The 24,960-nt window shown below is 39.8% G+C and overlaps 1 protein-coding gene across 9 annotated transcripts in view; it reads left to right on the forward strand.

Moving 5' to 3' along the window:
• The window catches only part of TLK2 (tousled like kinase 2), a 114,269-nt gene that overhangs the window by 20,040 nt on the left and 69,269 nt on the right, over window positions 1-24,960 (forward strand). For 5 of the 9 annotated variants that reach the window (XM_081791083.1, XM_081791084.1, XM_081791082.1 and 2 more), the window contains exons 3-6: window positions 18,516-18,587; window positions 18,783-18,852; window positions 19,878-19,921; window positions 20,657-20,752. The exons of 1 other annotated variant lie outside the window; for it this stretch is intronic. In XM_081791083.1, the coding sequence (XP_081647209.1) occupies window positions 18,516-18,587; window positions 18,783-18,852; window positions 19,878-19,921; window positions 20,657-20,752 (282 nt within the window). Of the gene's footprint in view, window positions 1-4,196; window positions 4,263-18,515; window positions 18,588-18,782; window positions 18,853-19,877; window positions 19,922-20,656; window positions 20,753-24,960 lie in introns of all 9 variants that reach the window. 3 more of the 9 variants (XM_078438322.2, XM_078438323.2, XM_078438324.2) reach the window with 2 other exon arrangements.

Below are 24,960 nucleotides of genomic sequence, written 5' to 3' on the forward strand. Positions count from 1 at the left end.
AGATTATGTTGATCTTTGTTTTTCTTATGACCATTTCTTCTGTGTTGTCTTCACTGTGAATATGCCCCCAGAATTTTGTACAGAACTCCTCTTTTCTATTTGTAAATATTGAATTTGTAGTTTTTAATCTGTAAAGGAGTTTCTAAGCATAAGGAGAAAGACTGAAGCTAAAATATAAGCTTTCTAGTGAAATACATAGTAAGTAGTCCGTATGACTTGCTTCTACATGTGTTGAAGTCATATTCCTTTCCCTTACAATTAGTTTTTATTGATTTTTAATTATATAAGGAGTGCATGCATACTTTTACAATGATGTAACTGTAATTGCTCTGAAAAGTTTGAGATGTATCCGTCTAGACTTAAAAAATTTTTTTTAATGTTTGTTTATTTTTGAGAGAGAGACAGAAGGCGAACAGGAGAGGGGCAGAGAGAGAGGGAAACACAGAATCCGAAACAGGCTCCAGGCTGAGCTGTCAGCACAGAGCCTGATGTGGTGCTCAAACCCATGAACCGTGAGATCATGACCTGAGCCAAAGTCGGATGCTTAACCAACTGAGCCACCTGGGCGCCCCTAGATTTTTAAAGTATTGTACTTATCCACTTGCATACGTATTTTTGCATAGAAAACACATTACTGATTTTTGTGATTTTTACAGAAATTGAATCCAACTATCATTGCTGTTCTGCAACTTGCCTATTTTTCACTCAGCAGATGATTTTGAGATCTGCCATTTAGATGTTGCTACATAGACCTAGTTTGGATGATTGTTCTTTCTTTCACTCTCTTTTTTTCTTATGTTTGTTTACTTTTGATGGGGGGAGTGAGAGAGAGACAGAGACAGAGAGAGAGACAGAGAGAGAACTCGCACATGTGCACACTCAGGAGCAGGGAAGGAGCAGAGAGGGAGACAGAAGATCCGAAGCAGGCTCCTCGCTGACAGCGGAGATGTCACCCCCCAAACCCCCTCCCCTCTCAGTTCTAGGCAACTACCAGTCCACTTTTTGTTTCCATAGATTTGCATATTCTGAACATTTCGTATAAATAGAATCATACAATATGTGGTCCTTTGTGAGTGGCTTCTTTCATTTAGCATCATATTTTCAAGGTTCATTTATGTTATAGCCTGTATCAGAACTTCTTTTTATTGCCAAATAATATTCCATCGTATGGATATACCACATTTTGTTTATCCATTCTTCAGTTGATGGACATCTGGGTTTTTTCCCCCATTTTTTGGCTATTATGAATAATGGTGCTGTGAATATTCATGTACATATTTCTGTGTGTACATGTATTTATTTCTCTTGGCTGTATTCTTAGTGGTGGAATTGCTGGATCTTATGGTTAAGAGATACTTTGTTAAAGGCTGGAGCTAACGTAAAACTCAAAAGATCTCTTTTGTAAAAAAAAAAAATTTTTTTTATTTTGGGAGGGGGAGAGAGAGAGAGCGCGAGAGCGAGCGCGCGTGTGTGCCTGTGCATGAGCTGGGGTGGGGCAGAGAGAGGAGGGAGAATCTCAAGCGCGCTCTGTGCTGTTAGCTCAGAGTCTGAGGCAGGGCTCAATCTCACTAACAATGAGATGACTGAGCCACCCAGGCGCCCCTAAAGATCTCTTATTTTAGTCATTAGTCTGACTATTTGAGGAACTGCCAGACTTTTCCAGTATGGCTGCCCTATTTTATATTCCTGCCTGCAGTGTGTGAGGGTTAAGCTTTCTCCGTATCCTTGCTGACACGTTATTATCTGTTTTGATTATGTGCATCAAATCTTGAGTGAATTATGTAGACTTTTATAGGCAGGTTTCCAGGAGAGAAGACAGTTAAAAGATTTCTTGTTTTTCTTATTGTTGGGCTTGCTTGTTGTCTGGAAATCGATATTATTAAATTACATGGTTAGAGTTTGGCATGACTGAAATGTTACAAAAAATCATTAATATCAATTAAGGATTTTTTTGACAGTGTAATACATTTTTGTTTACTTACTAAAACAAAAATCATTTAAAATCTCTGTGTGTGTGTGTGTGTGTTTGGGTTTTTTGTTTTTGGTTTTTTTGGTTGAAGGTGTGTTTTTGTTGTTGTTTTGGCCTGGTATATTCACTGTAAATTTCAGTTAATCTGATTTTTTGTTTGTTTGGGGGGAGGTTGATTTTTTCAGTTTTTAATTTTAATTTCAGTATAGTTAGCATACAGTGTTATATTAGTTTCAGGTGTACAATATAGTGATTCAGAAATTCTGTATTACTCAGTGCTCATCATAAGTGTATTCTTTTTTTTTAATTTTTTTAAACGTTTATTTATTTTTGAGACATAGAGAGACAGAGCATAACAGGGGAGGGGCAGAGAGAGAGGGGGAGACACAGAATCTGAAACGGGCTCCAGGCTCTGAGCGGTCAGCACAGAGCCCGACGCGGGGCTCGAACTCACAGACCGCGAGATCATGACCTGAGCCGAAGTCGGACGCTCAACCGACTGAGCCACCCAGGCGCCCCTCATAAGTGTATTCTTAATGAAGGCTTTTTTAAATGAGGTGTAATTGTCATACAACATTATATTTCAGATAGACAATAAAATCACCCCCCTTTGCTCAAAATTAAATGGAAGTAAAAAATGAACTTCCTTATACCTATGCCACCCAAGTATGTTTGCTACTGTTATTATTAGAGTTAAACCACTTGATTCATTTGAACATTTTTTCGGGTTTTCTAGGATAAGTAGATAGCTTCACTTGGAATCGTGACTGATTATCATAGTAAAAAAGCTACCTCAGTTACCAATAAAAGTTATATTGGAATGGATTGAGATGGTGCTGCCAGGTTTTAAATAAGTCAAATTGTTTTTGTTCTTTACACATTTTTTTTCTTTAGGAGAGTGTTGCTGAAAATGATTTTATAAGTTTAAAGGTACCGTACTCCCTGCTCAATTGGGAACATTCTGGAAGTAAGGGGGTTCTGCCAGTTGCTGAGTATGTGTATTATAATTATGCATTCTGAAACTGGAGAAATAACCACATCAGTGTTCATGACCCACTGTTAGGTGGGCCTGAGCTAAAACTGTATTGTGATCACCTGACCTCCATCAGCCCCTCTTCTGACTGGTGGACCACAGTGATGTTTTGAGTTTTCTGGAATTAGTATCTGTTCAGAGCCAGTGTCTAATAATCCTCAAAATGTCGTTGATGATTTCATTTTCCCCCAGGCGGTCGCCTTGGTAAAAGGTGTAGTCCTTTTGGGGAAAGCCTGGAAGAGAAAGATTAAAAGTGTAAATTTTTGGTTGTCTTCCTCAAGGAGACCCCCCCCCCCCCCCCATTCACTGGTTCTGGGCCTATAAACTGACTCAAATCTTGAGATTGACTGAAGGGTTGTGGCTCTGTGTTTTTAACGATTGAGGTTATGCTTTTGTTCACTTGACCTAGACTCTTCTGCTCATACAGATCAGGAGGATTAATAAGACTTCTCATCTATTTCACTGCTGAGAACACTGATCAATTAGCCAGTGCCAGAGGTCTCTGGGAGTTAGACTGCTCTGATTGCTGACTTGACTCGGCTATGGTGTGAAAAGGCGGGGCTACTACAAGTGTGGAGACCCTTAGTTTTAATTTCCGTTAGATATAGACTAATGGAGTATCTTCACTACATCAGGTAGTTTGACCCTGTCGTCAGCTGTGCTCCTCTATACTTAATCAAGTTTTGTCTGCTGTTCTCAATTCCTTTTAAGATGCCAATTTAGTCTCAGGAGGAAATGAAAACTTTAAAAACTCAACAAATGTTGACATTTTAAGCTTTTACAGGAGTGAAAAGATTAACCTTTGGCCCCTACTTCTACAAGTTTTTCTTCTGTTCATACGGGCGTCATTCATGTGCTAAAGGTGGTTGTCAACCTTTTTTCAAGGGTTTATCATTTATCCACTTTTTTTTTTGGCTTGTGACTAAAGTACTTTTTTAAGCCTCCCCCCCACCACCCAAGTGCATTTTAAGTATATTAGAAATGTGTTTTGTTTTTGAAAACCATACTTTTCTTTAAACAAACAAAAAAAAAAATGGATTTTTTGTCAATTTCTTAAACTGTCATTGGTTTTTTTACTTATGAAAAAATGATCAGTAGCAGGAGACAGGGTAAATAGTTGAAATGTTGGCATAGAAAATGGGGCTTTTGCTAAGGAGTCTTACTATCATACATTATTAAAAAAATTCTTTCTAGCTTCTTTTTGAGCCTGAGAGGACTCTTTGAAGGGACAGTTTCCTCTGCCCAGTGACTTGGATGTTGGTAAGCGTTCTTCTAAATAGCTATTGTGTATCAAATAACAAGTGACAGACTATTTTACTTAAAAAATAAATGAAAAAATACTATGTAGTTATTAAATTTATCTCATGTGGAAAAAGGCATACTTAACATAGAAGAGTATGAATTTGCCATCACAACTTAAGGTTTTAGGGAAAAAAAAGAACAAAATAATAAAAATACAAGAAGAAATAAGTACACTGCAAAACAGAAGACTAGCAGTTAATCCAGAGTTGGAAAATTGGGAAACAGGAAAAACTGAGGGAGTAAATTGGGTATAAAAAAAGATACTGAGGACCTACAAAGTAAAAAAACCTGGAAATGGACGCTGTTGGTTATAGCCTGTTCATTTAAAAGTCTTAGTGAAGTAGATGATTTTACTCAGTAGGAATTCATGTTCACAAAGTAAGATGTAAAAATCAGGATAGTCTCCTCTATTACCTAGGAGAAGTCAAGATTATGAAATGATCTCCTCCTCCCTGTCCTGTTCTTTGAAGGAGGCAGAAATCCGCTCCCTATTTACTGGTGCTCTCTCCTAATTTTTCAAGGACTAGATCTATCTAATAATAACACAGAAATAATAAACACCAATAGCAAAATTTGACAACATTGAGGAATTAAAAATATAGCCTTATCTCATTTATGATCCTGAGCCGAAGTTGGACGCTTAACTGAGTGAGTCACCCAGGTGCCCTGACAAGGATGTTATATTAAAAATATATTTTGGGGTGCCTGGGTGGCTCAGTCTTAAGCTTGCAACTCTTGATTTCAGCTCAGGTCATGATCTCACAGTTCACGGGTTGGAGCCCCACATCGGGCTCTGTGTTAGGGGGACGGAGCCTGCTTGGGACTCTCTGCCTCTTCCCTGCTCATGTGTGCTCTCTCACAAAAATAAACAAACACTTAAAAAATTGATTAATGTCTCTAGAGTCAGTATAGCTCAAAGTCACATATTTTGACGCCACATTGCTTAGGTCTGGATCCTGGCTCTGCTTCTTACCAGCTGTGTGATTTTAGGGAGTTTACTAAGTTTTCTTATAGTTTCTTCATCTGTAGATGAGAGTAATCATAGCAACTCTCTTATAAGACTGTGCAGCCCTTAGTTTGCTAGGGCTGCCATAACAGACTGCGTGGTTTAAAGAACAAAAATGCATTTTCTCAATACTCTGGAGGCTGGAAGTCTAAGACCAAGGTGTTAGCTGGGTTGGGGTTTTTTTCTGAGGCTTTCCCTCCTTGGCTTGCAGATGGCCACCTTCTCGCTGTGTCTTCATACGATCTTTCCTCTCTGTGCATATGCATGTCTGGTATCTCTGTGTCCTGATTTCCCCCTTATGAGGCCATCAGTCGTCTTGGATTAGGGTCCACCCTCACAATCCCATTTTAACTTAATTACTTCCTTTAAAGGCCCTATCTCCAAATACATTCTGATGGGGGCGCCTGTGTGGCTCAGTTCATGGTTTTGTGGTTCATGAGTTCGAGCCCCACGTTGGGCTCTGTGCTGACGGCTTGGAGCCTGGAGCCTACTTCGGATTCTGTGTCTCCCTCTCCTTCTGCCCATCCCCCGCTCATGCTCCATCTCTCTCTCTCTGTCTCAAAAATAAATATTTAAAAATATATTTGTTTAAGAAAAGAAACAAATACATTCTGATGTCCTGAGGGTTAGGGCTTCAACATAAATTTAATAAGGACACAGTCGAGTCCTTAACGGGTTGTTAACGAGGATTAAATGTGCTAATATAGAATGCCTTGCCTATGTAGCAACCGCTACCTAAGTATTATTACTTACCTATAGCAAGTAAATAATACATAAAACCTAAAACCCTTTTTATTTCAGAATAATTACAGATTCAAAGGGAATTGCAAAAAAGGTATTGGGAAGTGTCATGCATTTTTCCTTCCCTAATGTAACCATCTCGCATAATTACAGTATAGTATTAAAATCAGGCAATCGATATTGGTAAAATCCACACAACTCACTCAGATTTCACATTATACGAGCACCATTAGTGTTTGTGTGTGTGTGTGTGTGTGTGTGTGTGTGTGTGTGCATCTGTGCACTTTGATCACTTGTGTAAGCTTCTTGTACCCACAATCAAGGTGCAGAACTGCTCCTTCACTATAAGGCTCTCTTGCGACTCCTTTTGTAGCCACCCACACCTCCTCTTTTGACACCATAACTCCTGACAACTGCTAATGTTTCTATCTCTATAGATTATTTCAAGACATACGTACATATATGTTATATGTATAATATAAAAATGGAATCATGTGGTATGTATCCTTTTGAGATTGGGTTTTTTGACTTGGCATAGTTTCCTTGAAGTCCATCCGGATTGTTGCATATATAAATAGCTCATTCCTTTTTATTACTGAGTAGTATTCCATGGTGTGGATGTCCCAGTTTGTTTGACTTTTACCCATTGAAGGACATTTGGTTTGTTTCCAGGTTTTGGCTATAATGAATAAAATCACTGTGAACATTTGTATGTAGGTTTTTACGTGAACCTTATTTCTCTGGAACAAATGTCCAGTAGTACTATTGCTGGGATATGATTTGTGTTACGTACATTTTTAGCTTTTAAAAGAAATTGCCAAACAATTTTCCAAATTGGCTGCATCTTTTTACATTCTCACCAGCAACGTATGAGTGATTCAGTTTTTCTGTATACTTGCCAGCATTTAGTTTGTCACTATATTTCATTCTGGCATTCTGAAAGGTATATAAGGAAATTTTATTGTGGTTTGAATTTGTATTTCCCTAATGGCTAATGATGTCGAACATCTTTCTCATGCTTATTGGTCTATATATCCTTGTCAGTGAAATGTCTGTTCATGTCTTTTGCCAGTTTACTAATTGGATTAGAAAATTTATTGAGTTTTGAGTTTTTTATACAGTTTAATTTTAAGTCCTTTGCCAGATACGTGGTTTGCAAATCTTTTCTTTTAGTCTATGATTTGTGTCTTCCTCCTACAAGGTCCTTTGCTGAGTAAAAGTTTTTGATTTTGATGAGGTTCCATTTATTAATTTTTCTTTTTATAGATCAAGATTTTGGTGTCATGTCTAAGACCTCTTCACCTACTCCTGTGTTGTGAAGATTTTCTCCCTTTTTTTCCCCCTAAATATTTTATGGTTTTGTTTTATATTTAAGTTATTGATTCTGTTTGAGTTAATTTTTTTTTTTAGTCTATTTATTTTGAGAGAGAGAGAGAGCATGCCCAAGCATGAGGGCAGGGGTAGAGAGAGAGAGGGAGAGAGAGAGAATCCCAAGCAGTCTCTACGCTGTGAGCACAGAGCCTGGCATAGGGCTCGAGCTCACGAACCTGAGCTGAAATCAAGAGTCAGATGCTTCACTGACTCAGCCGCCCAGATGTCCCTGTTTGAGTTAATTTTTAATTTTTTTAATTTTTAAATTATTATTTTTTATTTTGAAAAAGAGACAGCAAGCAGGGGAGGGGTAGAGAGCCAGGGAGTCAGAATCCCAAGCAGGCTCCGTGCTGTCAGCACAGAGCCTGAGGTGGGGCTCAAACTCACAAACTGAGATCATGACCTGAGCCGAAGTCAAGAGATGCTTGACCAGCTGAGCCACACAGTTGATGCCTGAGCTAATTTTTAAAATAAAGTATAAGGTTTAAGTCAAGGTTCACAATTTGGCCTATGGGTGTCTAGTTGCTGCAGCACCAATTTGTTGCAAAGGCTATCAAAGTGTTTTTGTGACTTTGTCAAAAATTAGTTGGGACATATTTGTGTGGTCTATTTTTAAGTTGTGAGAATGAAATGTGCTAATATAGAATGCCCAGCCAGCCCAAAGAAGCGCTACGTAAGTGTTGACTATTATTACAATAGCAAATAAGTAATAACTTTTAAGAAAGTATTTGGATGAACTTAGTAGCCGTCCGAACTTCCTAATTTAAAAAACAATAGTTTTTTTTTTTTAAAAAAGCTTTGATTGTGGTAAAATACATATAAAATTTACCATTTTACATCCCAACTAACAGTGCACCAGGGTTCCGATTTCTCCACATCCTTGCTAGTGCTCGTTACTTTCCTTTTTTGGATAGTAGCCATCCTAACAGGTATGAGGTGTTAAGGTATCTCCTGTAATTTTGATTTGCATTTCCCTAATGATTAGTGATGTTGCATCTCTCCATGTGCTTGTTGGCTGGCCCTTTTCCTTTTGTATATCTTTGAGGAAATGTCTGTTCAAGTCCTTTGCCCTTTTTTTTTATTAAAAACATTTTTTTTCTTTAATCTTTATTTTTTTGAGAGAGAGACAGAGTGTGAGCAGGAGAGGAGCTGAGGGGAGGGAGACACAGAATCAGAAGCAGGCTCCAGGCCCTGAGCTGTCAGCACAGAGCCCGACGCGGGGCCTGAACTCACGAACCATGAGATCATGACCTGAGCCGAAGTCAGACGCTTAACCGACTGAGCCACCCAGGCGCTCCATTTATTTATGTATTTATTTTTTAAAGTAAACTCTACCCCGAACATTGGGCTTGAACTCATGACCCTGGGATCACGAGTTGCATGCTCTACCAACTGAGCCAGCCAGGTGCCCCTGCCCAGTTTTTAATCAGGTTATTGTGTTTTTGTTGATTTGTGGGAATTCTTTGTATATTCTGGATATTAGCTCCTTATCATAGACTATATGGTTCACAAATATTTTCTCCTGTGGATTCCCTTTTCACTCTGTTGATCATGTGTTTGGGTTTTTTTTGTTGTTGTTTTAAAATTTTTTTTAAGTGTTTATCATTTTTGAGAGAGAGAGAGACAGAGTGAGTATGGGAATGACAGAGAGACCAAGACACGGAATGCAAAGCAGGCTTCAGCCTCCGAGCTGTCAGCACAGAACCCTACGTGGGGCTCGAACTAACGAACCAACTGTGAGATCAACTGTGAGACCTGAGCCAAAGTTGGCTGCTTAACCAACTGAGCCCCCCAGGTGCCCCTGTTGGTCATTTATGTTTATTTGTTTTTGAGAGAGAGAGAACACTAGTGGTGGAGGAGCAGAGAAAGAGGGAGACACAGAATCCAAAGCAGGCTGCAGACTCTGAGCTGTCAGCCCAGAGCCCAATGTGGGGATCGACCTCCTATGACCTGAGCCAAAGTCGGACGCTTAACCGACTGAGACACCCACGAGCCCCAATCATGTTTTTTGATGCACAGAGGATTTTAATTTTGGTGTAGTCCACTTTATCTTTTGTTTGTTTGTTTGTTTGTTTGTTTGTTTGTTTGTTTGTTTTTGGTTGCCTATGCTTTTGGAGTCCTCGATTTTGAGTTAATTCCTGTATGTGATGTAAGATAAGGGTCCAACTTCATTCTTTTGCATATGGATTTCCGGTTTTCCTAACACCATTTGTTGACAAGAGTGTCCTTTTCGCTGTTGAATGGTCTTGGCATTCTTGTTGAAAATCTTCTATGTCAAGTCATACTTTAAAAAAATTTTTTTTGGGGGGTGCCTGGGTGGCTCAGTCAGTCGAGCATCTGGCTTCGGCTTAGGTCATGATCTCGCAGTTTGTGGGTTTGAGCCCCGCATCGGGCTCTGTGCTGACAGCTTAGAGCCTGGAGCCTGCTTCTGATTCTGTGTCTCCCTCTCTCTCTGCTCCTTCCCCGCTCATGCTCTGTCTCTCTCTCTCCTTCAAAAATAAGTAAAAACATTAAAAAATTTTTTAAAAAAAATTTGTTTAATGTTTATTTATTTTTGAAAAAGAGACAGCACAAGCAGGGGAGGCGCAGAGAGAGAGGGATACACAGAATCCAAAGCAGGCTCCAGTCCCTGAGCTGTCAGCACAGAGCCCGATGTGGGGCTTGAATCCGCAAACTGCGGGATCATCACCTGAGCCACACTTGGATGCTTAGCCGACTGAGCCACCCAGGCGCCCCTCTATCAAATCACCCTTCTTATGCAGTACATCTTAAACTCATACAGAGCTGTGTGTCGATTAAATCTCAATAAAACTGAAAAAAAAAAATCAAAGAAAAAATTGGAATAAAAAACCCCCCAACAAACCATTTGACCATATATGTGAAAGTTTATTTCTAGGTTTCTGCTTTATTCCATTTTGTCTCTATCTTGTGTTTATGCCAGTGCCATACTGTTTTGATTACTATAGTATTATAGGAAGCTTTGAAATCAGAAAGTGGGAGACCTCCAACTTTGTTCTTTTACAAGATTGTTTTGGCTATTTGAGGGTTTTTTTGGTTTTTTTGTTTTTGTTTGTCTCTCTGTTTTTGCAGTTTTATACCTTTATTTGACAATCAGTGATTAGTTCTCATCCACATTAACTGTACATTTTTGAAAGTAGTGACCGTGATAGATACATAGGTAGCCAACGTATAGAGCTTGTTTGGTGAATCTTCATCCTTGTTACGTTTTCTGGATAACCATACGCGCATATGGGGTGGAACATTCTTTATTTCTTTGATGCAGACAGCTTTGTCGAGCCTGGTGTCGGTGCGCACATCTGGAGTTCCTATCTCCTATATGGCAAATTTCTGGGTCTCTTTGAGTGTGCAAGGGGCACTCTTCTTGAAAGCCACTCCTTGGGTGCACTTGTAAATGTTGATGGTACGTTGTCTGGTCACTACCTTGATGATGGCAGAATGGCCCTTCTTCTTCTCCCTGCTTTGCGGGAGCCATTCTGCCAGGCCCTGGCTGGAAAGTGCTATTTGAGGTCTTAATACAGCTTTTAATGGTAAAGCACTAGAGGACTTACCTTGAAAAAGAAAAGAACTGTGTTCTCTCTATGCTTTGTATTTCTGTTTTTTATTCAGTACAGTAAAATGTGAAACAAGTAAGAGATACAAATTGTGGAAAGGAAGATATAAACTTATTACTTAAAAATGCTGTGATTTTGTATCTGGACAAGTAAACCAAAGGAACAAACTAACAGATGATTAGAAAGAATAACAATTCAGTTAAGTGATTTAATGAAATATATGAAAATTATATAATTCCTGAATGTCAGCAGTGTAAGAGAAATTGGAAAAATTAAGTCCCAGTTGTTAGAGCTTCAAATATATGACATGGTCACAGTGGTGAATGGGAGTTAAACTTGATGGCCCCTAAGCTTTTCTGCTTTCGGGTTTAATTTACCCCTGGGGGTGGTAATTGAGTCCAGAGGTCTGAACTGGAACTGTATAAAGCTGGGAATTGGAAAGCTTCTCTGTGAGCTAGGACTGGTAAAACGGCCCACTGGTCCAAGACATAGGACAGAAGTGAGCTACTTATATTAGGTTTGTGGCTGTTAAAAGCCACCTTCAAGAAGTGGGGCACCTGGCTGGCTCAGTTGGTAGAAGATACGACTCTAGGTCTCGAGATCCTTAGTTTGAGCCCCATGTTGGGGTGTAGAGGTTACTTAAAAAAAAAATAATTAAAAGCCACCTGCAAGAAATGGGAACTTCAACCTTGTGTGGAAATCTTGGTCAGGATGACTAATGTATAAATAAATGTGTTTGGAACTGATGAATAGTATAGGGCATTGGCAGAGGCAGACATTAAACTGTTTTTGGGACTGCCCCTGACCCCTGAAATGTAGAAGACGCTCGGAAAGCTGGACATGAACTCATACAAAACGTACAAAGCACTCTATTAAAAAGATGCATCCAGGGGCGCCTGGGTGGCTCAGTCGGTTAAGCGGCCGACTTCCGCTCAGGTCATGATCTCGCGGTCCGTGAGTTCGAGCCCCGCGTCGGGCTCTGTGCTGACAGCTCAGAGCCTGGAGCCTGTTTCAGATTCTGTGTCTCCCTCTCTCTGACCCTCCCCTGTTCATGCTCTGTCTCTCTCTCTCTCTCTCAAAAATAAATAAAACGTTTAAAAAAAAAAAAGATGCATCCAATGGAAAAATTTCAGTTGAGGAACTGATAATAATAGACCAATTTGTAAAAGCACTTTATAGTCCATATTCAGTTTCTGCCTTTGTCTCAATAATGCCCTTTATAGCTGGTTTTGATTTGTTTCAATATTCAGGGTCAGATCAAGGATCATATATTTAATTTACTCATACCTTCTTATCCTCTTTTAGTTTAGTTGAGTTTTTCCTGCCATTTTTGTTTGTTTTTTAGTGATAGTGGCATTTTTGAAAGATAACATTCAGTTTGCCTAAAAGCTTTTATTTAGCTCTTTTACTAGACAGTAAGCTGCCTTAGAACAGGGAATATATGTCATTTATCCCTGCTAATCTAATTTAATCTAATGATTTTATAATAATTTGGGATGCTGTGCTTCAGAAAAGGACAGCAAAAGGGAGGATTAAATAATTCTTAATCCTTTTTTCTTCTGGTTAGGCACAGAGAACCATAAGAAGCCTTGTGCCTCACACACAGCATTTCAAACACAACAGTGTGCATCACTGTTAGGTACACTTGTCAGTGTATTTCATTATCAGTAATTCCGAGTAAAAAGTAGACTGTTCAGTTCTCTGTTCTCTGTATCACATTTGCCATTTCCTCTTGAAAGTGAGGGATATTTGGTGAGTCAAGTGTATAGTTAAAATACGATGTGTGGTTTTATTACTATCCAAAGGAAAAAAAATGCTTCATAATGGTTACAATAAAGGTAATTCATGAACAGAATATTTTGAAAATTTGGGCATAGGAATGTTCAGTTTAAATTATTGTAGAATTCTTGGGGCGCCTGGGTGGCTCAGTCAGTTAAGCGTCTAACTTCAGCTCAGGTGATAAACTCATGATTCGTGGGTTCGAGCCCCGCGTTGGGCCCTGTGCTGACAGCTCGGAGCCTGGAACCTGCTACAGATTCTGTGTCTCCCTCTCTTTCTGCCCCTCCCCCACTGATGTTCTGTCTCTCTCTTTCAAAAATAAATACATGTTAAAAAAAAAAAAATTAGGGGCGCCCGGGTGGTTCAGTCGGTTAAGCGTCCGACTTCAGCTTAGGTCATGATCTCGTGGTTCATGAGTTCGAGTCCTGCGTGGGGCTCTGTGCTGATAGCTCGGAGCTTGGAGCCTGCTTCGGATTCTGTGTCTCCCTCTCTCTCTGTTCCCCCCTACTTGCTCTCTCAAAAATAAACAAACATTTAAAAAGAATTATTGTAGAATTTTTGTGTAAATAAAACTCCTTTTTGTCTCATTCAAAACATCATGGAACTCTATACCATTGTAGGAATAAGTCTTTTGCTGAGTTATGTCACTAGGAATACATGATTTGATTTTGTTTCTTCTCCCTAGTTTCACTTTATTATTTTCGCAGCTTCCCAAGTATCTCACTGTGAAGCTCTCTGTTGTAGTGTGTTTATTAAAGTAAGTGTGTTAAGAATATGGCGAAAGGAATACTTGATACACCCTAGTAAGAATGCAAATTATTTTTGATAGTAAGCCTAGTGACTATTGGTTTTTAATAGTTTTATTGAGATATAATTCATATACAGTACAATTTACCCCTTTTAAAATATGCAATCCATTGCTTTTTTAGTATATTCACAGTTACATACCATTCCGTTCCATTGTATGGAATTTTGTTTATCCATTCATCAATTGGACATTAAATGTCTTTTGTGAATAATGATGCTGTACATTTGTGTCCAAATTTTTGTGCATATTCGTTTCTTTTCCTTATATACCTAGGAGTAGCATTCTGGGTCATACAGTAATTATGTTTAATTGTTTGAGGAGCTGCCTGTTTTTGAAAGCAACTGCACCATTTTATGTTCCCACCAGCAATATATTTCTGGTGAGAACATAGTTTCTCCACATTCTTGCCAGCACTTTTTTTGTAAATCAAGTATAATTAGCATATAGTGTTATATTAATTTAAGGTGGATAATACAGTGATTCAACAATTCTGTGCATATCTCAGTGCTCATTGCCAGCATTTTCTTACTTTTTTTTTTAATGTTTACTTATTTTTGAGAGAGAGAGAGAGAGAGAGAGAGCGAGCAAGTGAGCTGGAGAGGGGCAGAGAGAGAGAGGGAGACACAGAATCCAAAGCAGACTCCAGGCTCTGAGCTGTCAGCACAGAGCCCGACACGGGGGTTGAACTCATGAACCTTGAGATCATGACCTGAGCTGAAGTCGGATGCTTAACTCACTGAACCACCCAGGCACCCCCCTTACTTCTTTTTTAGTCTAGCCATTCTAGTAGGTCTGAAATGGTGTCTCATTTTGGTTATGATTTGTATTTCCCGTGAGCTAATGGTGTTGAACTTCTTTTCATGTGTTTATTGACCATTTGTATATAGTCTTTGGAGAAATGTCTGTTCAGATCTTTTGCCCCTTTTTAAATTGTTTTTGCTCTGAAGTCAGCTGTTAATCTTATTGGGATTCCCTTGTAAGTGATGCATTATATTTCTGCTTTTTAAGACTTTCTCCTGAGGGGGTTCCTGGGTGGCTTAGTAGGTTAGCGGTCTGACTCTTGATTCCGGTTCAGGTGATTGTTTGTGGGGTTGTAAATGGGGTCTAGCCCTGCTTGGGATTCTTTTGCTCCCTCTCTCAACGCCTCTACCCCACTCACACGCATGATCTCTGTCTCTGTCTCAAAAATAAATAAACTTTAAAAAAAAAAAGAGGGGGCGCCTGGGTGGCTCAGTCAGTTAAGCATCTGGCTTCACCTCAGGTCATGATCTCACTGCTTGTGAGGTCGAGCCCTGTGTTGACCGCTCAGAGCCTGGATCCTGCCTCAGATTCTGTCTCCCTCTCTCTGCCCCTCCCCTGCTCACACTCTGTCTCTCTCTCTCCCTCTCAAAAATAAACAAACATCAAAAAAAAGGGGGGGGGTGTGTGTGCCTGGGTGGCTCCGTTGGTTAAACATCCAACTCTTGATTTTGGCTCACACTTGGTGGGTTCGAGCCCCGAGTCAGACTCTGCACTGACACAGCATGGAACCTGCTTGGGATTCTCTGTTTCCCTCTCTCTCTGCCCCACATGCGCATGTTCTCTCCCTCTCTCTCACTGTCTAAAATAGATAAATGAACTTTAATTAATTTCTTTATTTTTAAGATTTTTGTCTTTGTCTTTTTTCTTTCCTTTTTTTTTTTTTTTAGAGAGACAGAGATAGCATGAGCAGGGGAGGGAGAGGGAGAGGGAGAGAGAGAGAGAGAGAGAGAGAGACAATATCCCAAGCTGGCACTGCCTGCTCGAACCTACAAAGCCATGAGATAGATCATGACCTGAGCTGAAACCAAGAGTTGGACGCTTAACTGACTGAACCACACAGACTCTCCAAATAAATAAACTATAAAAAATTTTTCTTTCAGAAGATTTTCTCCTGTCTTTGCCTTTGAGCATTTTTCCTGTGATGTGCCTGTTTGTGGGTCTCTTTGTGTTTATCATGCTTGGAATTCATTAAGCTTCTTGGATGAATAAGTTGTTGCTTTTCAGTAAATTTGAGAAATTTTCAGCCATTATTTCTTTGGATATGTTTTTCTGTTTCTTTCCTGCTCACCTCTCCCTCCCTCCCTCCCTCTCTCTCTCTCTCTCTCTCTCTGTCTCTCTGTCTCTCTCTGTCTCTCTCACCTCAATTATGTGCATTGTGGCATACTTAACATTTTCCCACGTTTCTCTGAAGCTGTTTATTTTTCTTCTATTTTCTCTCTGGTTTTCAGCTTGCATAATTTCTATTGATCTATCTTCACATTTGCTAATGATTTCTTCTGTCACTTAATTTCTACTCTTGAGCCTCTCTAGTGCATTTTTTTATTTCCATTATTGTGGTTTTCAGCTCCATAATTCCCCTTTTTAAAAAAATATATATTTCTTTGTTTCTATTGATATTCGCTGTTTAATACAACATTGACATTCACACTTTTTTTCTTTAATTGTGGTTTCCTTTGGCTCTGTGAACATACTTATATGGCTGTTCTGAATATTTTTCTGTTAAATCCAATATCTAGTCACTCTCACAGGTAGTTTCTTTAGTCTGCCATTTTTTCGTCCTGGTATATGGGTCATATTTTTGTATTTCTTTGCATGCCTCATGATTTTTTGTTGGAAACTGGTCATTTTAGATGACGTATTGTACCAACTCTGGGTACTGAGTTCTCATCCCAGTCTTGAACTTGTTATTGTTTTGTTTTTAAAGAGAAGCTCTTACTTTTTTTTTTTTTTTAAGTTTATTTATTTTTGACAGAGAAAGACCGAGAATGAGTGGGGGAGAGGCAGGGTGAGAGGGGGACAGAGGCTCCAAGTAGGCTCATGCTGACAGCAGAGAGCCCAGTGCGGGGCTTGAACTCACGAACCATGAGATCGGGACCTGAGCTGAAGTCATGCTTAACTGACTGACCCACCCAGGTGCCCTGATGGACTTATTATTGTTGTTTGCTTGTTTATTTGTTTAGCGACTGGTTAGATTATTTTAGTGACGTCTTTTCTATCCACTGTTCATCCAGTGTCAAGCCTCTGGTGGTGACTTTGGGGAGACACAGCTTTAAGTATGCCTACAGTCACCCTGGGATGACTGGTACTAACAGAGCTTTCGTTCCCTGACCAACCCAGCTGTTAAAACTCCACTAATTGCCCGGATTGCTCTCTTGTTTTCAACAGTGCCCTGAGGCTTAAATTCCTCTACAAACTAATCAGATCAAATTGGGGCTCCTTGGAAGGAAGAGTTTCTGAGGTCAGTGTTTGCTGTTTGTTCTGACCCCAGGAGGACTTCTCCCAGGTGTCTTATTCCCTGGTTCTCTTCTGCAAACTAGCTGGCCTACAATCTAAGCCGTATCTTCATTTCACCCACAGATCTTCTGTTTGCCTTTCTTTTACCACAGCTTCCACTGTTCTTGAGAATACTCTTAGGCTTAAACTCGTCCATGGGAATGAAGTCAAGTCTTTTGGGAAGAGATTTGGTACTAAGTGTTCCTGCCTTTCTCCTGAGGCAGAGTATTTGAGTCAGGTTCCTGGACTTGGGGATGGGGATGATGGCAATCTTTTCTGTGAGTGACATTCTGGATCTGGGAGCTGAGTGCTGGAGCTGGTGGAGGATGGGAGTAAGGTGGGAGGGAAGTGCATGCAGCAGCCTATCCGGATGTGGAGCCACCATCATCTCATGAGCGGGACGGAAGAGCTCTTGGGGTCCCACTATGCTCAGTGTGCCACGCCTGAGGTATAGCTTCTGTTCTGCAAGTGGGGGTTGCACACGGGGGAGCCCCTGCTTTTGATGTACTTGCCTGGGACTTAGTGTCAGCAGCAGGGGCCTGGGGACAGTCCAGCTCCTTAGAGAAGAAAGCTCTTGGACTGAGAGCGGGGGGAAGAAGGAGCCATGTGTTCTTGGCCGGTGCAAGAACGGGAACATTGCTGACATGGGAGAGGGGAGGAGTGGGAGTGGTCTGGGTTCAAATTCCTCAGACTTTGACCTTTGAGCCTAAATTTTCATAGATTTTATTGAATGATTATTTTCTTCATTTACTGTTTCCCCTTAGGGACTATTTCCAGAGGCTTTGAATGATGGGGTTTTTTTTGTTTGTTTGTTTGTTTTTTAAATAATTTTCACCAGTTTCACTGAGGAGCGGGCCAGCAGAGCCCCTCATACCATTAGGGTGGAAGTCAGTCTCTTGTAACTTTGGTTTTTGAGCTAGTGGTCATGCCTCCTTAAAGCCTGACTCAGAAAAGCAGTTCCTTCATATTCTAGTCTCTGACCATTCTTTGTAAGAAACTCTTAACATCCTCCTTAACATATCAACTTTCAGATGATGCCTGTATGATACAGAAGGGCAAGAGAATGGATTTCCCTTGCTTATTTTCCTTAAAAAATGAATTCACTGCGTGCAGAAGTACTCTAGAAGGGAAAATTTGCACATGATTACAGAGTTGGTATTTTTAAATGTTTATGTATTTATTTTTGAGAGAGAGAGCACGAGCGAGAAAGAGTGAGCAGGAATGGGGGAGGGGCAGAGAGAGAGGGAGAGAGAGAATCCCAAGCAGGCTCTGAGCTGTTAGTGCACAGCCCCTCGCAGGGCTCAAACTCCTGAACTGTGATCATGACCTGAGTCAAATCGAGAGTTGGACACTTAAAGATTTTATTTTTAAGCAATCCCTACACCCTACATCATGGGGCTTAAACCTACAACCCCAGGATCAAGAGTTGCATGGTTTACCGACTGAGCCTAGAGAATTTTAATGTGAGGGCACCATCGTATAGTTGATGGAGTTCTTTTCAAGTTGGCTTTTACGGGTACTGTAGTTAATTCTTGACTTCTTTGACTTCAGACATCAAAATTGGCAGGCTTCTTCAGTGTTGCTGTCATCTTAAATTAGTTTCTTTTGATTCCTTTTTTTTTTTTTTCCTCTCTTTCCAGGGGCCACTCAATAGTGAGTCTTCCAATCAGAGCTTGTGCAGCGTGGGGTCCTTGAGTGATAAAGAAGTAGAGGTAAGAGGCCACATTCACTGTGAGACTACACATTCCCACACCCTCAGTCTGGGTTGAAAGGTAGCACTGCATAACTCCAGGATTCTGATTTAGGACTTGCCTTCTATCTTCTTATAAGTTTGATATTTTGTACCTACCCTCATACTGTGAAAAAGTTAACAAAATGCTAATTGTGATGTATATGGTATTTAACAGACTCCTGAGAAAAAACAGAATGACCAGCGAAACCGGAAAAGAAAAGCTGAACCATATGAAACTAGCCAAGGTATTAATAATTTCATACCAATAAAAATACTAAATTCTTGGAAGTTAGATACTTAGAATTTCCAACTCACACGAAATAATTAGTTCCTACACAGGGATTCCTAACAAAGGAGATTTGTGTACCTTAAGGGAATATCAGGCTGTTTATTATAGACTCGCCATTTGATACACACTTGCCAAAAGTGTCAGTTCTTTGGGGACCCTCGTTTTCCCTGTTGTAAGTTAACGATCTTCTCACCACAGGTTTTTCTTCAGACTAAGCGTGTATTATACAGAAAAGAGGTTACATTGGTGTTGTAACCATGTCTTGCATTAGCTCAGTGATTTGTTAATAATTGGTAGCCAGAAATGGTTTCATTTACATGGCTGTCCTTTGTACCTGCTCTCCTGTGGCAATTCAGTTGAGCATTGGCACCCAGTGGGCTAAATCTATAAATATGATGGGTTATGATGCCGAATATCTTTGTGTAATTAAAGAGGGAATAAATGGTTTGCTTCGTCACCTCCACCCCCTCTGAGGAATGGAAGTCACAGTCTTTTTTGCATTTTTCTTATTTTTTTATCTACAAATTATTTTTTACTTTTGGGCAGGGGGCAGAAAATTGTCCCAAAGCGACATGGTCACATAAAGTTTTTTGTGGCCTAGCATAAAACCCTTTAGTCCTGATGAGTTTGTTTTGAATTTTTTGTTCTCTTGATTGAGGGCATGGACTGTACATTTGTTTTATTTTGATTCATAGCTGTGGCCTAGGTTTTCTTACCATATTATAAAAGAAAGATTAGCAAATCTTAAAGGAAAGCAAGCTGAGAAAAAGTCTTCCTTTCACTGCTTATTAAGGCTTTTATTAGATGGAGGAAACTGTCTCTGTTCTTAGGATACAGGTAATTTGGCTTATTTGTTAAAAGTAAAGCCAGTACTTGAATTGATGATGACATACGCAGTTAGTGAATGCATAGTACGTTTTAGTGAATGATGGTTTACGTATGTTGTTGAAAAAACTATACTTACTTTGGTTTCGTTTTCAGGGAAAGGCACTCCTAGGGGACATAAGATTAGTGATTACTTTGAGGTAAGTTAAATTTTTGGAAAAAAAGCTTATAGTGACTTTTTAAAAATCTGAATCCTTGCCTTCATTTAAGGCTTTAGAAAGCAATGTTTTGCCTTTACTGTGCTCTCCTCCCCTTCCTCCCCGTCTTCATCAATCTGATGTTGGCCCATCTCTCTCTGTTAAGAGGACACTGCTGCTGACTTCCTAAATTTAAATTTGTTTATGATGTGTCTTGTCTGTGATGATATAAAAATTCACAAATGGTGATGTTTCTCTTGGCCAGACTAGGTTTCGGGTCTTGCAAAGATTGAAATGGAGTGACTTGGACTCTTCTTTTGTCCTCTTCCCTTTAGTTCGGTGGGACACGTAGCGAGCTCACTGACCCATCGTTAGTGGTTCCTAAAGAAGACACTAACATCCACTGTACCACTCACTGTATTCCTGCTTCGGGTTATTTTGAGACAAGAAGGGAAAACATTCTTCTCTGGTGTCCTTTCAAAACCATGTGTACCTTCAGCTTTCAGCCACGTTTTCTTTATATCTTTTTGGTACATTTCTGCTGGAGCTCCTTCTTAAAATCTCGCTGAAAAGCTAGCCAAAATTTGACTTACATGGTATTTTTCTCTTTAGCATGAGATGTATTGACTTAAAGGGGCCATATAGTTAAGACCTGTTTGTGTGTTAATCTTTTACTCTCCTTATCTGAAGCACAGTACTGTTTTGAATTATTCATATCCGTTTTTCCCTGTTGGCCAGTTTGCTGGGGGAAGCGGGCCAGGAACCAGCCCTGGCAGAAGTGTTCCGCCAGTTGCACGATCCTCACCGCAACATTCCTTATCCAATCCCTTACCGGTAAGCATTCACCTGGAGAAATTTGACACCTGTTGTAGGAGGCGAGAACCCAGGATCACTCCAGCAGTTTCTCCTCCGTTAACTACCCAGGGGAATCAGGCACTGAGGAGAAACATTCAGTGCTACCTGTGAGTCACTGAGACTCAAGTCTGTCTCCGTAAATTTATGTTGCACAAGAGCTACCCCTGTTTCTCAGTATAGTAAGTTACCTCTAAGCCTACAGCTCAGTTCTGTCAAGGAAATGATTTCCAATTTAAACGTAAACTTTGTATCCTTGCCAAACTTAAATATAAGTTTGGCATTTGATTTATTTTCAAGGCTTTCTCAGTGATGTGGTAGAGAAACTCATGTTACTCAAATTGGAGATGGGTTTGTTACCTTCCCCCTTTTTTTTTTAATAAGATTTTTATTTTTAAATAATCTCTACGCCCAGTGTGGGGCTCGAACTCACAACCCCTGAGATCAAGAGTCGCAGGCTTCACCGACCGAGCCAGCCAAGCCCATCTGTTTCCTTCCTTCAAGTGAGAACTGAAGATCTTAAGACCATTATAGCCAGATTAGTGGTTCTCAACGTGGGGTAGTTTTGCCTCTCAGGGAATATTTGGCACTGTTGGAGTAATTTTTGATCACAACTGGAGGGTGGGAGGAGGGGGCTGTAGGCATCTAGTAGGCAGAGGCCAGATGCTAGTAAACATCCTACAAAGTACAGAACAGGCCCTCATGGTAAAGAGTTACTTGCTCCAATTGTCACTGGTGCCGAGATTGAGACTCCTGAGCTAGCTACCTAATAGGGGATTTTGTGTTAATTTACTTGAGTGCCTTTGGATAAGTTGTTGATACCATACGAGATCTTTGTACTCAGGAGTGTGTTCTCTCTGCTGATGCCTCAGGTATTGCTTTGGGATTTGGGGGAAGAGGGATCTCCCTATGTTCAGTTTTTGTGCTAGGTCTGTTTTTAGGAAAGCTGTTTGACTCTGCTACCTTAGCAGAATTGGGTAATACTGATCTTCTCCTAAGTGATTTAGTCTTCTGTGTTAAAGTGTTTAGAATGCATTTCTTTTCTTCTTCTATCTCGTAAAGACATGCATTCATTAAGGTGACCGCAGTTATTAAAGCACTTAGTAAACTGTATCCAACTTGAAAATTTGGCTATTATCTTGTCATCCTTGCTATATTTAAAAATGTTAGAAATGTGAAGGGGTGCCTGGATGGTTCAACTGGAAGTGTCCTCCTCTTGATCTCAGCTCAGGTCACGATCTCACGGTACATGAGATCAAGCTCCACATCAGGGTCTATGATGACAGCACGGAACCTGCTTGAGATTCTCTCTCTGTCTGTCTCTCCCTTTCCCTCTCCCTCTCTCTCCCTCCCTCTCCCCAACTCCCCCCCCCCCCCCCGGCACTCCTGCAAGTGCATGTCAGCTCTCTCTCTCTCAAAATAAACATTTTAAAAAAATGTTAGAAATGTTTGATGTGTAGATCTATTTGGTTAGGTTGAGGGTTTTTAGGTAACTGTTGAGGAGGCTTGTGTCTTTATTTTTCTTAACATTTATTTATATGTTCATTAAAATTTTTTTTTAGAATTTGTAAAGTAATCTCTACACCCAACGTGGGGCTCAGATTCACAGCCTCAAGATCAAGAGGTGCATGCTCCACTGCCTGAGCCGGCCGGGCACCCCTATTTTTAATTTTTAAACCAATTAAAGTGCTTAAAGTATTCCAACACAAGAAAGAAATATTACCAGCCTCCCTCCCCAAACCCCCTTATGCTCCCTGCCAGTTATTAGCCCCCTCCCTGTCATTGGGAATAGTCACTGTCCTGATTTCTAACAGCAGAGATGTTTTTTTCTTTCTGTTTTTGTATTTTGTATGAAAGAAATCATACAATGTACACTCTTATGTCTGTCTTCTTTTGTTCAACATTACTTCTGTGAGATGAATCCATATTGTCGTGTGTTATTTGTAGATTACTCATTGTCCCTGGTGTGTGGGATGATTTTAATATTTTTATTTATAACATTTTAATTAAAAAAATTTTTTTAAGTTTATTTATTTTGAGAGAGAGTGTGAGCAAGCAAGCAGGGCAGGGGCAGAGAGAGAGGGAGGGAGAATCCTAAGCAGGTTCCACGCTGTCAGCACAGAGCCCATCATGGGGCTCAAACTCAAGAACTGTGAGATCATGACCTAAGTTGAAATCAGGAGTTGGACATTCAACCAACTGAGCCAACCAGGCGCTCCTATATTTTAATTTTTAACTATTTGGTTAATCTGTTGCACATCTTCTTCCACTAGAATGTTAGTCTCATGAGACCAGGGACTTTGCTTTGTAGTTGATTGCTGTTTCCGTCTCTCAGTCTTATTACCTAATGGTATAATTATTTTTACTGTTTTTTTGACTTGACGTGAAGAGATAATATCTTGTTCAGTTTTTGGTCTTTAACACCCAAAACCGTGCTTGGCACATATAGCAGATACTCAGAGTTGTTGAAAAGAAGAATCGAGGGGCGCCTGGGTGGCTCAGTTCGTTAAGCGTCCAACTTCGGCTCAGGTCATGATCTCGCGGTCCATGGGTTTGAGCCCCGCGTCAGGCTCTGTGCTGACAGCTCAGAGCCTGGAGCCTGTTTCAGATTCTGTGTCTCCCTCTTTTCTGACCCTCCCCAGTTCATGCTCTCTCTCTCTCTCTCTCTCTCTCTCTGTGTTTCAAAAATAAATAAAGGTTAAAAGAAAAAAAATTAAAAAAAAAAAAGAAAAGAAGAATCGATGGATAAAGAATTATTTTAGTTTCTTTCCCCCTAAGTATTTTTTTTTGTATTTTTTATTTTTAAAAATTTACATCCAAATTAGTTAGCATATAGTGCAACGATTTCAGGAGTAGATTCCTTAGTGCCCCTTACCCATTTAGCCCATCCCCCCTCCCATGACCCCTCCATTAACCCTCAGATTGTTCTCCATATTTATGAGTCTCTTCTATTTTGTCCCCCTCCCTGTTTTTATATTCTTTTTGTTTCCCTTCCCTTATGTTCATCTGTTTTGTCTCTTAAAGTCCTCACATGAGTGAAGTCATATGATTTTTTTCTTTCTCTGACTAATCTCACTTAGCATAATACCCTCCAGTTGCATCCATGTAGTTGCAAATGGCAAGATTTCATTCTTTTTGATACTCCATTGTATGTAGGTATATATATACATATATACATATATACATATACATATACATGTATACATATATACATGTATACATATGTATATGTATACATGTATACATATATACATATACATGTATATGTATATGTATACATGTATACATGTATATATATACCACATCTTCTTTATCCATTCATCCATCGATGGACATTTGGGCTCTTTCCATACTTTGGCTATTGTTGATAGTGCTGCTGTAAACATGGGGGTGCATGTGCCCCTTCGAAATAGCACACCTGTATTCCGTGGATCTGTGCCTAGTAGTGCAATTGCTGGGTGGTAGGGTAGTTCTATTTTTAGTTTTTTGAGGAACCTCCATACCGTTTTCTAGAGTGGCTACACCAGCTTGCATTCCCAGGTTCTTTTGTATTTTTTGTTGAAAACAAAGAAGTACCTAAAACATGAGGCTTTTAATGCAGGAGTTTGGTAAAAACTACAACTCATAGCTGGCAAACTAAGAATGATTTTTAGATTTTTAAAGAGTTGTGGAGACAGAAGAATATATCGCAGAGATGTTATATGGCCTGTAAAGCCTAAAATATTTGTGTGGCCCTTCACAAAAAGGAAATCCTTATAAAGTTAACTCCATATACTCATTCCTTAGGTCAAGAAGTAAAATATTTTCAGCACCCTGGAAACCTGTGTGCTCTTCTCTGATTACAACGCTCTCTACCCTGGAAACAGCCACTGTTCTAACTTTCGTGATTATAATGTGCTCTTCCTTACAGTTCGACCATGTGTGTATCCCTAAACAATATAGTTTTGTTCTGTCATTAAGTCAGTTTTGTTAATCATGGCGTTTAATCATAGTTTTTAAATTTTCTGTATTCTGATTTTTGGTTGTTTGTCCTGGCAGTTACCAAGAGAGGTGTATTTATTATCTCTCATGATTGTGCGAGTTGTTTCTTCATGTATTTATAGTTTTGCTTTGTGTATTATTAAGTGACCCTTCATCTCTTATGATACTTTTTGCTCTAAATGCATTTTATCCAATATTTAATGTATCCA

This window comes from Panthera onca, chromosome E1 (assembly GCF_046562875.1).
Source record: "Panthera onca isolate mPanOnc1 chromosome E1, mPanOnc1 haplotype 2, whole genome shotgun sequence".
Classification (NCBI taxonomy): domain Eukaryota; kingdom Metazoa; phylum Chordata; class Mammalia; order Carnivora; family Felidae; genus Panthera; species Panthera onca.